This window comes from Heteronotia binoei, unplaced genomic scaffold (genome assembly GCF_032191835.1).
Source record: "Heteronotia binoei isolate CCM8104 ecotype False Entrance Well unplaced genomic scaffold, APGP_CSIRO_Hbin_v1 ptg000674c, whole genome shotgun sequence".
Lineage (NCBI taxonomy): Eukaryota > Metazoa > Chordata > Lepidosauria > Squamata > Gekkonidae > Heteronotia > Heteronotia binoei.
Genome location: NW_026800067.1, coordinates 24154 through 40221, shown reverse-complemented (window position 1 = coordinate 40221; position 16068 = coordinate 24154). Strand labels below are relative to the sequence as shown.

Below are 16068 nucleotides of genomic sequence, written 5' to 3'. Positions count from 1 at the left end.
TCCATAGCACAATCATTGAGAGCATCAAGAAACTCAATCTCTTTCTCTCGACCAGAACACATATTGACCCAATCAATCTGCGGGTCGTTAAAATCACCTATTACGACACAGTTTTTACGTTTAGCTGCTATCTTTAAGCCTTCCATCATATTATAATCGTTCTCTCTCTTTTGATTTGGTGGGCGATAACAAACTCCCATAGGTAAATCTCCTTTTGGGCCCTCTATTTCAACCCAAAGCATTTCTAAAAGTGAATCTAATTCTCTGACCTCAGTCTTACTGGACCGTATATCCTCTCTGACATACAGAGCCACCCCACCTCCAACCCTTCCCTCCCTATCTTTCCGATATAACTTATATCCAGGAATCACCGTGTCCCACTGATACTCCTCATTCCACCAAGTTTCTGAAATTCCCACAATGTCTATGTTTTCTCCCAACACTAAATATTCCAATTCACCAATTTTACTTCGAACACTTCTAGCATTTGCATACAAACATCTATAATTTCCCAAGCAAGCTAGGCCCGCCACCTTCCTCCTGCCACCTCGAGACTCTGGCAGACAGTCCATAGTGTTTGTCACCATCACAGTGGACAACTCTGGTCTGTTACCTGGTAGAAAAATAGCAGCCAACCCTTCATCTCTTTGAGACGAGTCCTCCCGAACCAGAGACATTTCATCTCCTGTCGGCTTTCCCCCAAGATTTAGTTTAAAAACTGCTCTGCCACCTTTTTGATTTTAAGCGCCACTAGTCTGGTTCCATCCGGGGACAAGTGGAGACCATCTCTTTTGTACAGCTCCCACTTGTTCCAGAAAACATCCAAAGTGCCTAACAAACTTAAACTCTTCCTCCTTACACCATTGTCTCATCCACACATTGAGACTTCTAATTTGTGCCTGTCTCTCCTGCCCTGCACGTGGAACAGGTAGCACTTCTTAGAAGGCTACCTTGGAGGTCCTGGCCTTAAGTCTCCCACCTAGCAGCCTAAATTTTTCCTCCAGGACCTCACGACTACATTTCCCCACATCGTTGGTGCCAACATGCACCACGACCACAGGCTCCTCCCCAGCACTGTCTATCAGCCTATCTACTACACGTGTAATGTCTGCTACCTTCGCACCAGGCAGGCAAGTCACCATACGGTCAGTACGTGGTTTCGCCACCCAGCTGTCTACTTGCCTAAGGATCGAATCACCAACTACCAAACCCCTCCCTCTCCGCCTGCTCAGGGATGGTTCCTTGGTGCAAAAGGATTCCCGCTCACAAACCGAAGAAGAGGTACCTTCTGAGGGTGCATTCCCCTTATCCTCAGCACGGTGCCCTGTTCCCTCTTGACCCTCACACTCTCTGGCAGCAACGGGGCTGCTACATTCAGAGTAGGGATCATCTAATACGCCCCCGAGAGTCTTCCCCAAGTGCCTAACTGACCGTCTCTGCTTCTGCAGGGCAGTCACCTCGGCCTCAAGGGTACAAACTTGTTCCTTGAGGACCAGGAGCTGCTTGATCGAGCACACACCCAAGACTTCTGTCCTTTGGGCAGATAGTCATACATGTGACACTCAGTGCAAAACACTGGAAAGCCCCCAACCTCCTGCTGGCATTCTATCTTCATTCAATGGTGGCATTCAATGGTGCGCCATTGAAAGCAGCGCGCCAGGTAAAGAGTCTGGGTGTTTTACTGGAGCCTTCATTATCGATGGAGGCCCAGATAGCAGCCACTGCCAAGTCAGCATTCTTCCATCTGAGGCGGGCAAGGCAGTTGGCCCCTTTCCTTGAGCGCCGGGACCTCGCAACAGTGATCCACGCAACGGTCACCTCAAGACTAGACTACTGTAACGCCCTCTACTTGGGGCTACCTCTGTGCCGGACCCGGAAATTGCAGCTAGTGCAGAACGCGGCGGCCAGGCTGTTGTTGGGACTCCCGAAACGGGAGCATATATGGCCGGGACTACGTGAACTGCACTGGCTGCCGATTATATACCGGGTCCAGTACAAAGTGTTGGTCGTTACCTTTAAAGCCTTATATGGCCGAGGACCTGCCTACCTGAGGGACCGTCTTTCCCCATATGAACCCCAGAGAGCACTGAGGTCAACGGGGAAAAACTTAATGACTATCCCTGGGCCGAAGGAAGTTAAATATCAGAGCACCAGAATACGGGCCTTTTCGATCGCGGCCCCTACCCTATGGAACCGACTCCCCGAGGAGGTGCGGGCCCTGCGGAGCCTTGAACAGTTCCGCAGGGCCTGCAAGACCATCCTTTTTAAATCAGCATATTCGGACTGCTAAGAAAAATGGTAATTAAAGATCCGCCAATGCGGTCCAAAGATCTATACCGCAGTATAATTGTATCTACTAGACTGGTTTTAATTTAATGTTTTAATGTTTTATTGTTCTATAATGTAATTCTAATGTTTTATTTATTATGGTGTGTTTTTATGGATTGCTGTTAGCCGCCCTGAGCCTGCCAAGGTGGGGGAGGGCGGGATATAAATGAAATTAATAAATAAATAAATAAATAAATCTTCATTACATATATATATATATATATATATATATATATATATATATATATATATATATATATATATATATATATATATATATATTTTAAATATACAGTCCTCTTTAAATGCTGTTTGTTTAAGTGGCTCCCCTTCTGGAGGGTCAACTTACCTTATTGGGAGAACAAGGAAATCGGGGATTTGGGTTCCTGGTCCTTAGGAAGCCCCCAGGCGCAGAGCCACAGGCCAAGAGCCCTTTAGCTCTCGCCCTTCAGCTCGCGCCTTTGGCAAGGCGCAGCTTAAAATGCAAAGAGGGTGGAGCAGAGGCACTCCTCAGCAATCAGCAGCTATCACTCTCAATCTCTTTCTCCTTTAGCCCACTCAACCAAACAAAGAGCAAACAAAGACCAAATAAACAGCAGTTCCCCAGCTATCACACCTCAGAATTTTAGGCAGCCCCACAAAGCTCAGAATGAAGTCTTCTAAAACTCAGAAATTTCCAGCAACTTCTCCAGCTGTCTCAGCTATGAGAGCTGCTCTACTCTGTTCTGCTCTTCTCAGACCTCTGTGAAGATAAATAAAAAGGATCATTTCCAATCCTGAAAATAGCGGTTGAGGAGGACAACAGGCCTGGGAATTCCAAATCACCCCTTATCCACACCCACCACACACACAAACACACACCAACCTTTTGGAACCTTTACATTCTCTGAGGTGGTAACCCAACTTCATGGTTTTTGCTTGGTGTAGATAAGTGGTGGCCAAACTTGCTCAATGTAAGAGCCACATAGAATGAACATCAGATTTCTGAGAGCAGCAAAATGTGCATATGAGTTTTTAAAGCTTCAACAAAGCGATGCAGGGAGGGGGGAAGGGAGGGTGCAAAGCATTAAAAAAAGAAGAAAGGAAGGCAAATAGACATGGAATGAGGGGATAAAGCAACATTTAAATGCAAATTCTTCTCTGAGCTGCCACCCATCTGTTTGTAAGAGATTTAAAGAGATAAATGTTTTCTCCAGTCTGGCAAATGGAGTAGTGGGGACATAAAGAGAAAGTAGATTATAGAGTCCAGTATAAATAATATATGCAAATAAAAGTATTTAGACCGGTGAAGGTTTATTTGAGATATACCCTTCAATGAATATTGGAGGATGGAGGGAGACAGACATTCCAATCACGGTTGAATACTTAAGGTATGAATTTGGCCTGGTTTTTTTATACAAAGTAAACAAACCCCTGTTCAATTAAAGGTCATAAAGCAATAAATGATAGTTTCTCAAGACTGTTCAAAGGAACTCTTTTCAAGCAGATAGATCCAAATAGGCAGCCATGTTGGTCTGAACTAGCAGAACAAAATAGGAGTCGATTGCACCTTTAAGACCAACTTTGTTTTATTCAGAACGTAAGCTTTCGTGTGCATGCACACTTCTTCAGACGAGGAATGAGGTACAGTAAGCAGAGCCTCATATAGCTGGTGGGGTTTGGAATGCCAAGTGGTACAAAGTTAAAAATCAATAGCAGAATAGTGAAATTAACAAATTCAGAAAACCTTTGATCTCAGTTGCATTAGTGTGGGAAACCATAAAACAGTAACATGTCAGAATGTGAGAATGCTTGTTAATTATTCTATTACTAATAAACCTGGGTCAAAAAGAAGGCATTTCTTTCCCAGTTTTTCCTGTCCAACTAATTTACCTTTTAGCATGTAACATAAATATATACATCATTCTAGTTTGCCATTAGGAAAAATATACATTAAAATATAGTGGAAGATGGGTATGTAAAACAGACAATATCCCTTGTTTGAGTATGTCAATACAAAAGCATTATTCTGATACACTATCCTAAAAGAGAAATACATTGGAATGCTATGGATATATCGCCATACTTGGTGAAAGTGGATTCAGCATATGTAATGAGATAAAAAAACAAAACAACATCTCTGTTCAGTCCTGGGGAGGTGTTTGTTCCAAGTTTCATAATAGTATGTAATTCAGCAATTCCCCTCTCCATTCTGTTCTTGAAGTTCTGAGAGTGGGTTTAGCATCTGTAATGAGATAAAAAACCAATATCCCTGTTCAGTCCTGGCACAAAAAAACATTGGGATGCATCACAGATATTGAGGAACAAGATTCCAGAAAAGAAAAACTGGAAGTCAGACATCTTTATGAGCCCATTCCAAGCCGAAATGCCTCCAGAATATCCTGGAACAGGCTGGAGCAGGCATCAAACAACCTGGGCTGCCACAAAAAAACACGGGGATGCATCACAGACACTCCAGAACAATATTCTAGAACTGATAAAGTGGAACTCACACATCTTTATTAGCACATTTATTAATGTGTTCTGAGCCATAATGCCTCCAGAACACAACAGGATGGGCATTCAAGAAATAATAGCATCACTGAGAAAAGGTTGGATGCATTACTGGCACTCCAGAACAAAATTTTCGAAAACAAAACACGGAAAGAGTACACTTTTTTTTAACCCTTCCTGTCTTCAGCTAACAGTGCTTCATTTAACTTTCCAACCATTTAAAGCCATTCTTTACAACGCTGGTTTTGTTCACATTAATTAATCCACAGTGCACTAGGGACATCCCCCCATTGCTTTACTATTTTGATCCACTGCGTGGATTAAGATGGATTAAGGTGGTCCTGCAGAAGTGGCATAGTAAAGTGGTTGAAAATACCACAGAAGGTTCACTTTTTGTCATGTTCAGTTAAAGAAGAATCTCTGCAAGCCAGCCTAGAAAACTTGTTATGTTAGAAAACCTGCGACAACCACCACTAGTCTGAATGGATGTGACTGGCTATGTGGAGTAGTGCATAAAACGTTCCAGTTATTCCTTTTAATATGACATCTCTGTTCTATTGTTAGTTGGCTAAATATTTTTGGAATGCAAACAAACTGACCGATGTGTGAGTGGGGGACCCTTAGGGACCCTTCCACTGCCAGCCCCTTTCTTAGCCCGTTCTAGGCTGTGTAGCCTGCAGCTACTTGACCCACATTAGTTTAAGGCCATGATTTAAGCCCCAAACCAAACCAGACAGGACAGTTCAGGGGCCTTGGAGTCAAAAGTATGCTGGGTGCATTTTCAGCCCTGACCCAGCCTGTTCCAGGGTGTTCCAGAGGCATTTTGACCCGGAACGGGATAATAAAGATTTGTGAGTTTCACTTTTTATTTTCTAGAATGTTGTTCTGGAGGGCCAGTGATGCAATCCAGTATTTTTTGTGGCAGCCCAGGTTGTTTGATGTCCGTTCCGGCCTGTTCCAGGGTGTTCTGGAGGCCTTTTGGCCCACAATGGGGTAATAAAGACGTGTGAGTTCCCCTTTTTCTGCTGTAAAATTTTGTTCTTGAGTGACTGTGATGTGTCCCAGTGTTTTTTGTAACAGTCTACGTTGTTTTATGCCCGTTACGGGCTGTTCTGTTCTTTCTCTCCTTCCCTGTAACCTAGTGAATGGGATTGACTACTGTTAGTGTATGAGTCCTCAGTCCACAGCATGGATGCAGCATGGAGCAGCAGGTGGATCTACAGTGACAGCTTCTGACAGCTCAGGTCAGAGCAACCTTGGAAGAAGGCCGGTTGAAGCTGGACTGTATCTGGGGAAAGCACCTGCTGGAGTCAGCATTTGTGTGGACTGCCGGGATTGGCTGACCATTGTATATATGGACTGCAGTGTCAGACAATATCTCTCTCTGGTGAGAGTGAGTTCCTGGCGAAGCATTTTGTCTCTCAGTATAGTATATGTTATTCACCGCACCAAGTTGTTTGTATATAGTTGTAAATACACTATTTTACACTAGGTGCTGGTGTGAGTCTCAAATTCTTTCCTTGCATTGACCTGGTGGCAGTTCCCTGTTTTTGCACTCTGCACATGAACCCCTGACAGGGTTATGGGCCCAGCCAGGTTCCGCTGCGCAGGGGCTGTCTGAGGTCTGTCGGGATGCTGAGGTGGAGCCGGAGGCAAAAGAAGCCGTGGAGGACGGTGCTGAGGAACTCCAGCTATCTCTTTCCGAGAGCGACGAGGGGGAGGACGACAGCCAGCTGTCCGCTGGGGCCGGACTGATGGCTCAACAGTAGCTTGCCGTGCTGGTGGAGAAGCTCATGTCTACAAACTATGCTGTGTGGAGTTTGTGGATGGAATTCTTCCTGAAGCGTGAAGGTCTGTGGACTTATGTGAGTAACCCCCCCGTTGTGTTAACTCCTAACGAGACTGTCCTGTCAGAAAAGGCACTTGCCAACATCGTGCTAAGCGTCGGAGACGACCAGCTAATCTATGTTCGGGGCAAGGACTCTGCCAAGGAAGTGTGGGATGCTCTGAGAGGAGTTTACATGCAAACAACTGCGGGCTCATTAATGGGCTTGACTCGCAGAATGTATCACACTTTCATGCCGGCCGGTGTGTGTGTGAGGAAGCATATCAAAGAGCTGACCGACTGCTTTGTCGAGTTGGAAACCTGTGGCAAAGTGATTGCAGAGGATGACAGAGTGTTCATCCTGTTATCTTCTCTCCCTGTGGAGTTTTCCCCACTCGTTACTGCCCTGGAGACTGTGAATGCAGCTGTTCTAACTATGGAGTACGTCTGCGCTCATCTGTATGATTTCCAGGAGAGAGCGGCAGCTGTTGCCTGTCCAGGAATGTCGGCTGGGGAGCATCCGTCTGGAGGAGTGCCTGTTTGTGCAGCTGCTGCCAAGCAGCCAAAGGCGGAGGCAGAGCCGAGAGCTTTGGCAGTGAGGAGGTGCTACCGGTGTAGATCTGCATCTCACCTCCTGCATTTCTGCACAGAAGTTGGACGACAGAAACGGCAGGGGAAGAGGAGTCAGCATTCCAGGAGCAGCTGTGAAGAGCAAGCTCGGCTGGTGACGTCTGCAGCGTGTGCTGAATCGCCGTGGTTACTCGACTCAGGAGCGACTAGCCATATCTGTAACTCGAGAGGTTTGTTGCGAGACTTTCAAGCTTCCAAACTCTCCCACGTGCAGCTGGCTGATAGCTCAACAGCTACTGTGGCGTGTGAAGGAACTGTTAGCTTTCCTTCTCTGGGCTGCCAGTTAAAAAAATGTACTGTGTGTACCCTCTCTAAAATCTAATCTACTGAGTGTCAGTGCTCTTGATGACCAAGGGTTTGATGTTCTGTTCTCTCGCAAATGTTGTAAAGTGCTGAGGGGGGAGAAGGTACTGGATACTGGCCACAGGGTGGATAAGGTTTATGTGCTGGGGAGTGAGTCTGTGGGAGTTGATCAGGTATCTAATGTTCCTGAACATGATAAATGTGTGCACTTGCTCCACTGTAGACTAGGGCACTGCGGTTTTCATGCACTAAACAAGACCCTGTCTCTCTTGCCTGACCTGAAGGTTAAGCCCTGTAAATGTTTTCTTGACTGCCAGGTGTGCAAGAAAGTAAAGAGTAAAGCATGCACAGTGGCAAGGCAGAGCTCCAGAGTGTCTAAGCAAGCTCTGGAAATGCTGCATTTGGATGTTATGGGCCCTTTTCCAAAGAGCAATTCAGGGAATAGGTTCTGTCTGACGGTGACCAATGACCATTCCAGGTTTTGCTGGGTGTTTACCATGAAACACAAAGCAGAGGCGTTTCAGTGTTTCTCCCAGTGGGCAAAGACTGTAGAGCGGCAGCTAGGCTTACAAATCAAGGCTCCACAGTCTGATCTAGGAGGAGAGTTTACCTCCAAGAGTTTTGAAACATGGGTGAGGGACCGTGGGGTTGTGCACAGGCTGGCAAACCCAGCTACTCCCTCGGAAAACGGTCTGGCTGAACGTAAAGGGGCCATCCTACAAGGGATAATGTACGACATGATAGAGGATGCAGGCCTCCCTTGTTCCTATTGGACGAAGGCTATGCAGTCAGCTGCCTATGTCTGTAACAGATTGTGGACAAAAGCCACAAATAATATCCCCTACAGAGTGTTGTTTGGGAAGCTACCCAATCTGAGATTTCTCAACGTGTTCGGTACTAAAGCCTGGGTGAATATACCTTTGAAGCACCGCAGGAAAGGAGGTGACCGAGCCAAGTGTCTAACGTTTCTGGGATACGAGCCAAGTACCAAGTCTTATCGGTTCTGTAATGGGGAAGCTAAGATAACGTACAGCTGGTCTGCTAGCTTCAATGAACACAGTAACTGGAATAGCCTACATGGCTCTGAGAATAGAAGTGCAGTTTTACTGCCGTTTTCAGAGAGCAGCTCTGAGGCAGAACAGCGGGAGGTAAAGCAGGAGTGTGAATCTTCCAGCCAGGAGGTGTCTCTGGGAGAGAGCGAGCCCGGTACCAGCCAGGGGCCACGCGTGTCCTCCAGAGTGACCAAGGGTGTTCCCCCTGAGAGGTATGGGTTCCCTGAGGTTAATCATGTGTTTGTGCCTGAGCCTGACTCCTACCAGGAGGTTTTAGCGCTGAAAAGCGATGAGAGGCAGGCCTGGTTCTCAGCCATGGAGCGAGAGTACGACTCTCTGCTAAAGAACAAGGTGTTCTCAAAGGTGCCAAGGCCAGCCGATAGGAATGTGATATCTTGCCGGTGGACCTACAAGGTCAAGAGAGCCGCTGATGGAGCAGTGCAGCAAAAGGCTAGGCTGGTTGCCAGGGGGTTTTCACAGAGGAAGGGTTCTGATTACAAGCAGGTATATGCTCCAACACTAAAGGCTGAGACCTTAAGAGCCGCTCTGTGTAAGGCTGGGTGCTCGAAGCAGAGAGCATATCACATTGACTTCGAGACTGCCTATCTGAACTCCCCACTGGACCAGGACTTGTATATGGAGCAGATTCCTGGGTTTGGAGAAGGGAACAAAATGTTTAAATACTGATGAGCATTGTAAAGTTGTAAATTTGCTGGGCATGCTGTTTCTGTTGGACTAGGAGGTGTGTTAGTGTATGAGTCCTCAGTCCACAGCATGGATGCAGCATGGAGCAGCAGGTGGATCTACAGTGTCAGGTCAGAGCAACCTTGGAAGAAGGCCGGTTGAAGCTGGACTGTATCTGGGGAAAGCACCTGCTGGAGTCAGCATTTGTGTGGACTGCCAGGATTGGCTGACCATTGTATATATGGACTGCAGTGCCAGACAATATCTCTCTCTGGTGAGAATGAGTTCCTGGCGAAGCACTTTGTCTCTCAGTATAGTATATGTTATTCACCGCACCAAGTTGTTTGTATATAGTTGTAAATACACTATTTTACACTAGGTGCTGGTGTGAGGCTCAAATTCTTTCCTCGCGTCAACCTGGTGGCAGTTCCCTGTTTTTGCACTCTGCACATGAACCACTGATAACTACCACTGCCTAGTGAAAGACAATGAAATAGAAATCACAAGGGCTGTTAGTAAATTTCAGAAGTGCATTAGCATCTATGCTAGGCATGTTTTGCTATACTCTTATTAGTTTATTGTTCTCAATCTCAGATTGTATATTTTATCTGTCCTCATTTCATATTATGCCTGAGTATACTAATAAAAGGTATGATGATGATGATGATGGCTGTGCCCCCCCCCCAAAAAAGGGGATGTATCAGAAACTTGTATACATCGGCCCCTCCCATTGCAAGCAACAGGAAGGGAACTCTGTTATTGGCTAGCAACATTCCTGTCAAGCTTTGACGGTCCCAGTTTGTGTTTCCAAGGCTGTAAAACATCACCATAGGGGGAGGGACGGTGGCTCAGTGATAGAGCATCTGCTTGGGAAGCAGAAGGTCCCAGGTTCAATCCCTGGCATCTCCAAAAAAGGGTCCAGGCAAATAGGTGTGAAAAACCTCAGCTTGAGACCCTGGAGAGCCGCTGCCAGTCTGAGAAGACAATACTGACTTTGATGGACCAAGGGTCTGATTCAGTATAAGGCAGCTTCATATGTTCATATGTTCACCACCCCCACCGTTACCTAGCATTTTTTCACCAGGCTTTCTGGATTCTGCTTTCTGAGCAGCTCTGAGCCATGCACAAAAGCTTGGAGATTTGTTCAACGAACAGGTGGGTGATGAACCTCAGCTCACAAGCCTCAAACCAGCAAAGTTCAGTTCAAGTTTTGGCTCATGGCCCAGTTCATGCCCATCCCTACTTCTGAATATATTTATCTGAAGAAACCCACACACACCAAACAAAGAAATGCTTCTGGTGTGCAGCAAATTGCTTGTCCTATCAACGTTAACCCAACACATCCTGCAGAGTTCTAGAATAACATGGGGCCCTAAGTAGAAACATTTCCTGAGATTCTGTTTTTCTTGCATCTGTAAAGATGTGCCATACAGACAACCTCTGTGCCAGGAGTGGCCAAACTTGCTTAACATAAAAGCCATATAGAATAAATGTTTGATGTTCGAGAGCTACGAGACAGGAAGGAAGGAAGGAAGGAAGGAAGGAAGGAAGGAAGGAAGGAAGGAAGGAAGGAAGGAAGGAAGGAAGGAAGGAAGGAAGGAAGGAAGGAAGGAAGGAAGGAAGGATTCCTATGTCTCTATCTGAGAACTATCTTCATGCTATCTACGCTGCCTTATTTAATATTTATTTAATGGTTTTAACTGTTTTAACTTTTTAACTGCCTTATTGTTGGATTTAACAATCCTATTGTGTTGCAATCCACCCTGAGCCCATTATGGGAAAGGGAGGACCATAAAATCACAAAATAAAATAAAATAAAAAATAAAGGAAGGAAGGAAAATAGATGGAGGAGGGTTGGAGAGGTGGAAAGAAAGCAACATTAAATGCATTCTCTAAGCCATCGTCTGGCTTGGCTTGGAGAAGTGATTTAAAGAGACAAATTCCTTCTTCAAGCCAGCCCAATAGAGCAGTGCCACATAATACATGTGTGTGAGAGAGCCACATGTGGCTTCTGAGATGCAGTTTGGCCACCCCTGTGCTGTGCAAACATCTCTTGCTCCCCAGAAGGTGACTGTTCTCCTGTTCTCTCTTTGCAGGCCACAGTGAGAGCCATGGACACTATAACAGAGTATATGAAGAATAAATATCATATACCCATTGAAAGATTTACACTGACGGGCATTTCGTTGGTATGTGCGAGTGGCAGATATGAGCAGCTGCAGTAATTAGGCATTTTGCTTTCATTGCTGTACACATGGGCATTACCCTCTCACATGCCATTCTCATAATCTCAGATGCTTTTTGCACCCCTTTTTTATTCTCCCTGCAGGGTGGCTGGATCTCCTGGCTGACGGCTGCTGTTGATAAGAGGGTTGAAGGAATTGTACCCGTTGCCATGGAATTCCTGAATTTCACTGAGGTGAGACCGCAATTGCAAGCAAATATCTCCAAGCCTCTGCAAAGTTCAGTTTCACTGCGAATAGCAAGAGACCCATCAAATCCTCAAGAAAACTGGAGAGCTTCAAATGATGATGGATTGCATAGCACAAGTTTTGTGTACACACACCCGTGTGATGTTTCTCACAGCTGCCCTGGTCTCCATCCCCCTAGCTGCTCAATGCCTTCTATAGGAAAATAGTACCAATTTAACTTTTAAAATGTGCTTTGCTATCCTGTCCTGGATAGCCCAGGCAAGCCCGATCTTGTCAGATGTCGGAACCTAAGCAGGGTCAACTCTGGAAAGTGCTTGGATGGGAGACCTCCTCGGAATACCAGAGCCTGAGGGCAGAGGCAGGTTTTTTTTCAGCCACCTCCTGCTCCTAGCAGGAGTCAGTCACTTCCAGGTGCACACACAAGCACAGGCCTCAGATTCAGTGGGAGCTCACAGGAGCAGAGCTCCTGAATCTTTCTGAGAGTTCCACCTTCTCCTTCTGAGAGTTCCACTTCCTTGTCCATTGAAGAGCATGTGCAGCTGCATAACAATCCCTGGATGAGCTCCACCACCCATTTTTCTACAAAACAACCCCTGCCCACGCACATAAAACTGAAAAAAAAATGTGCTTTACTTAGTTAATGCAGTCCTGTTTGGAGTTATACCTTTTCAAATACTTTGCAGGGGTGGCCAATGGTAGCTCTTCAGATGTTTTTTTGCCTACAACTCCCATCAGCCCAGCCATTGGCCATGCTGGCTGGGGCTGATGGGAGTTGTAGGCAAAAAACATCTGGAGAGCTACCGTTGGCCACCCCTGCAAGCCACATGGCCTTTGAAGTTGTGTAACTCTGTTCAGCACTGCAGCATCAATTGTTGTGAGTCTAATAGGGTGCAGTGTGAGAATGACTTCCCTCACCAGCATGTCATTCCTTCGCATTTTGCATCACTGATTGCCAGGCCCATTCATGTTTATGATGAGCATTCTAAATTAGATCAGAAACAGTTTGCTGTTTCTTGAAATGCTGCCTGGGAACTGTAGCTCAATCCAGTTAGTTCTGAGTATTTGGAGGCAAAATAAATTAATGGGTTATTACTTCACTGGTGGATTAATCCTGCTGTGTGTGCAACCGCAAAGGTAGCATGAAAACCGACAAAATTCATTCATTCATTAATTTTAAAAAGGTCGTTTTTGACTCTGGTGACATTCCTTTCACAACGTTTTCACAGCAGACTTTTTACAGGGTGGTTTGCCGTTCCCTTCCCCAGTCTTTTACACTTTGCCCCAGCAAGCTGGGTACTCATTTTACCGACCTCAGAAGGAAGGAAGGCTGAGTCAACCTGGAGCTGGCTACCTGAACCAGCTTTCTCTGGGATCGAACTCAGGTCGTGAGCAGAGGGCTCCAACTGCAGTACTGCAGCTTTACCACTCTGCGCCACGAGGCTCATTCATTTTAGTTGACCTATATTCCGCCCTTTCCCATGAGTGGGCTCAGAGCAGAAAACAATGTAATTTAAACACAATCAATACATACATATTAAAACCATTAAAACAGCATAATGGGGGCGGCGCGGCGACGGGGGGGTGGCGTGGCGACGCGGAAGATGGCGGACGCTTGAAGCGGCGGCTCCCGGCTTACAGTCCCTTCCCGCTTCTCCCGCTCCCGTTCTCAGCTGTTTTTTCTACCTGGCATGGGCAAACGAACTGCAGGAAACCCCAAGGCAGCCAAGAAAACCCCCGCAAAAGCCGCACCGACGCAGCAGGTACTGAATTTTCTTCCAACGAGCCCCGGGCCCTTACCTCATTCTGAAATTGCGTCCAGCCCTTCCCCTGGCCCCGCTTCGGAAGAGGGCTCTTTATTAACAACTCAAACATTCCAAGCGGCAATTTCACGCTTGGAGGACACAATCACAATAGGGGAGAAAATCAGCAAAGCTATTACCCCCATACAATCAGAATTTAAAAAAATCAATGAAACACTATCAGCAGTCACTCAAACTGCAGATTCAGCGCTGGAAATGGCTACAGTGGCCCATGACGCTGTACAAGCCCTGCAAAGCTCAGATTTATGGCTCCATGAGAAGGTGCTTTACCTGGATAACAGATTAAGGGCTGCAAACCTGAAATTCAGAGGCCTGCCAGAACAGGCGGAAGAGAACCAGGAGGTAAAAATCTTTATTGCCTCATGGCTTGCTTCAGCCCTCCACCTCCAAGATGGAGTCGCCCCTCTCATTGATTCTGCCTACCGTTTGGGGGCATTACAGCCCAAGTCAAAAGACTTTTCAAGAGACATACTTGCCACGGTTCCAGACTCCAGGACCAGAACCCTGATTTTACAGACAGCCCGATCTGAAGAGGGCCTACTCTACAAGGGAAAAAAGATCCTGGTTCTAGCCGATCTTTCACCGGAAACCCTGCAGCATAGAAAAGAAATGAAGCCGATTCTAAACTCACTATTTGAACATAAAATACGCTTCCGCTGGGCTTCTCCTATCCAGATACTGGTTGTTCACCAGGGCCTTCGACTAACAGCTTCTGATTTCACCTCCGGCTGTGATCTTCTTAAACAACTGAACATTGACTCTCCTTCATCTCCTGACTCAAGTGGGGCTACTTCATCCCGCCCAACCAACCCACCATTTTCTTTCAAGCCAAGAAGACGACGCTGAGTTCACTATAGATGTTCAGTTCACTTCCTGCTACTTCCATCTCCTGCTACTGAACAGTTGTATTTACACTACCCATGCCATTCTGTTCTGGTTTAAGGGAGCGGGTTTTTCTCTCCTTTTACTTTGTCATATTGTTAAGGGGACAGCCGGGATGTTCCTTCTTTTTGCTCCCCTATTAGATTGTATATTTCTTAAATACTGAGTAAAGTTGCATTGTTTCCTGGTTGGAAACAATGAACAGTTTAGTAAGATTTATGTTGTTAATATTGTTGATTTGTTTTTTTAGGGGGAAAAGTTACCTCTTATTGTTGTCTATTGATGGCCTTCTTCAGACAGTACTTTTTGTTCAGCACTGGTATGTTTTGGTATACTCTGGCCATAACCCACGAATTCAGTGGATCCTTTTAGTGGTGTTTTGGTTTTTGGAAATTTTTATTTTTATACTGAAAAGTGGTTTGTGTTTGCTCAATTTGGTCCAGACAAATATGGTTGTTGTTGTGAACTTGGATTTCTACAGTCAGGTTACCAACCTTGGTACTCCCACCCCAATGTTCTCTCTTTGTTCATTCTGTGATGTGAGAGCAGGGAAAATGTTGTCATTGTTATTTGTTTTTTTTACTTCTTCTCATTATTGTTATACAGAGTCCCAGTCTGGGTTTTACAGGTTTTATAGGGATTTTAACAACATTTTTATACTTCAATGCATTTAAATTATGTCTGATTTAAAGTTAATTTCTCTTAACTGCAGAGGCCTTAACAATATTATCAAAGCTAAGCGGCTTTCATTTGCTTTGACCAAATTGCAACCTTATCTTCTTTTCCTACAAGAAACCCACATTAAGTCGGCAAGCACCACCATACTTTGATCTGTGTGGTTTCACACACAGTATGTAGCTCCTGGTTCTTCTAAATCACGCGGAGTCGCCATCTTACTTTCAAAAAATACTCGGTTTGTTTTGTCGGCTCAAGAAGTAGATCCCCAGGGAAGGTATATCTTTATAAAAGGTATGCTTAACGATTCTCCTTTTACTTTGGTTTCTTTATATGCTCCCAATTCCTCACAAATTACTTTTATAAAAGACACGCTATCTAAACTCGCCCTTTTCCAAGAAAGGGCAGTCATTATAGGGGGGGACTTTAACCAAATCATAGACCCCAAATGGGACAGATCATTTAAGCCACATTCTCCCCCGACTTCTTCCTCAGCACCTATGCAATCTGTGCTTCATAATTTTAACCTATGTGACATTTGGAGAGTACATAACCCGGGGGTTAAGGATTACACCTATTTTTCGGCATTACATAACACCTTTACAAGGATCAATTATTTTCTTATTTCTCCCTCTTTATTGAACCAAGTTTCCCACACCAATATTGGCCTCAGGACACTTTCCGACCACGTTTGGTTGGAGTGCACACTGCATGTTGGTTCTCAGGACAGGCCCTCATTTAATTGGACATTAAACAAATCACTGCTCTTGAACCAAGAATTTTGTACACAAATAGAGCAAGAGATCAATCTTTATTTCAAAAACAATTTGGATTGTGGGGTTTCCAAGGAAATTGTGTGGGATGCAATGAAAGCTGTTCTGCAAGGCAAATGTATCTCCTTGCATTCGGCCTACAAAAAAAGAAAATTAGAACTTAAACAACTT

General features: G+C 45.4%; 1 protein-coding gene across 1 annotated transcript in view; it reads left to right on the top strand.

The window, feature by feature from the left end:
• The window catches only part of LOC132590767 (autocrine proliferation repressor protein A-like), a 62250-nt gene that overhangs the window by 30467 nt on the left and 15715 nt on the right, over positions 1-16068 (top strand). The window contains exons 5-6 of the mRNA XM_060263688.1: positions 11412-11504; positions 11645-11734. Coding sequence (XP_060119671.1) covers positions 11412-11504; positions 11645-11734 — 183 coding nt within the window. The remainder of the gene's footprint in view (positions 1-11411; positions 11505-11644; positions 11735-16068) is intronic.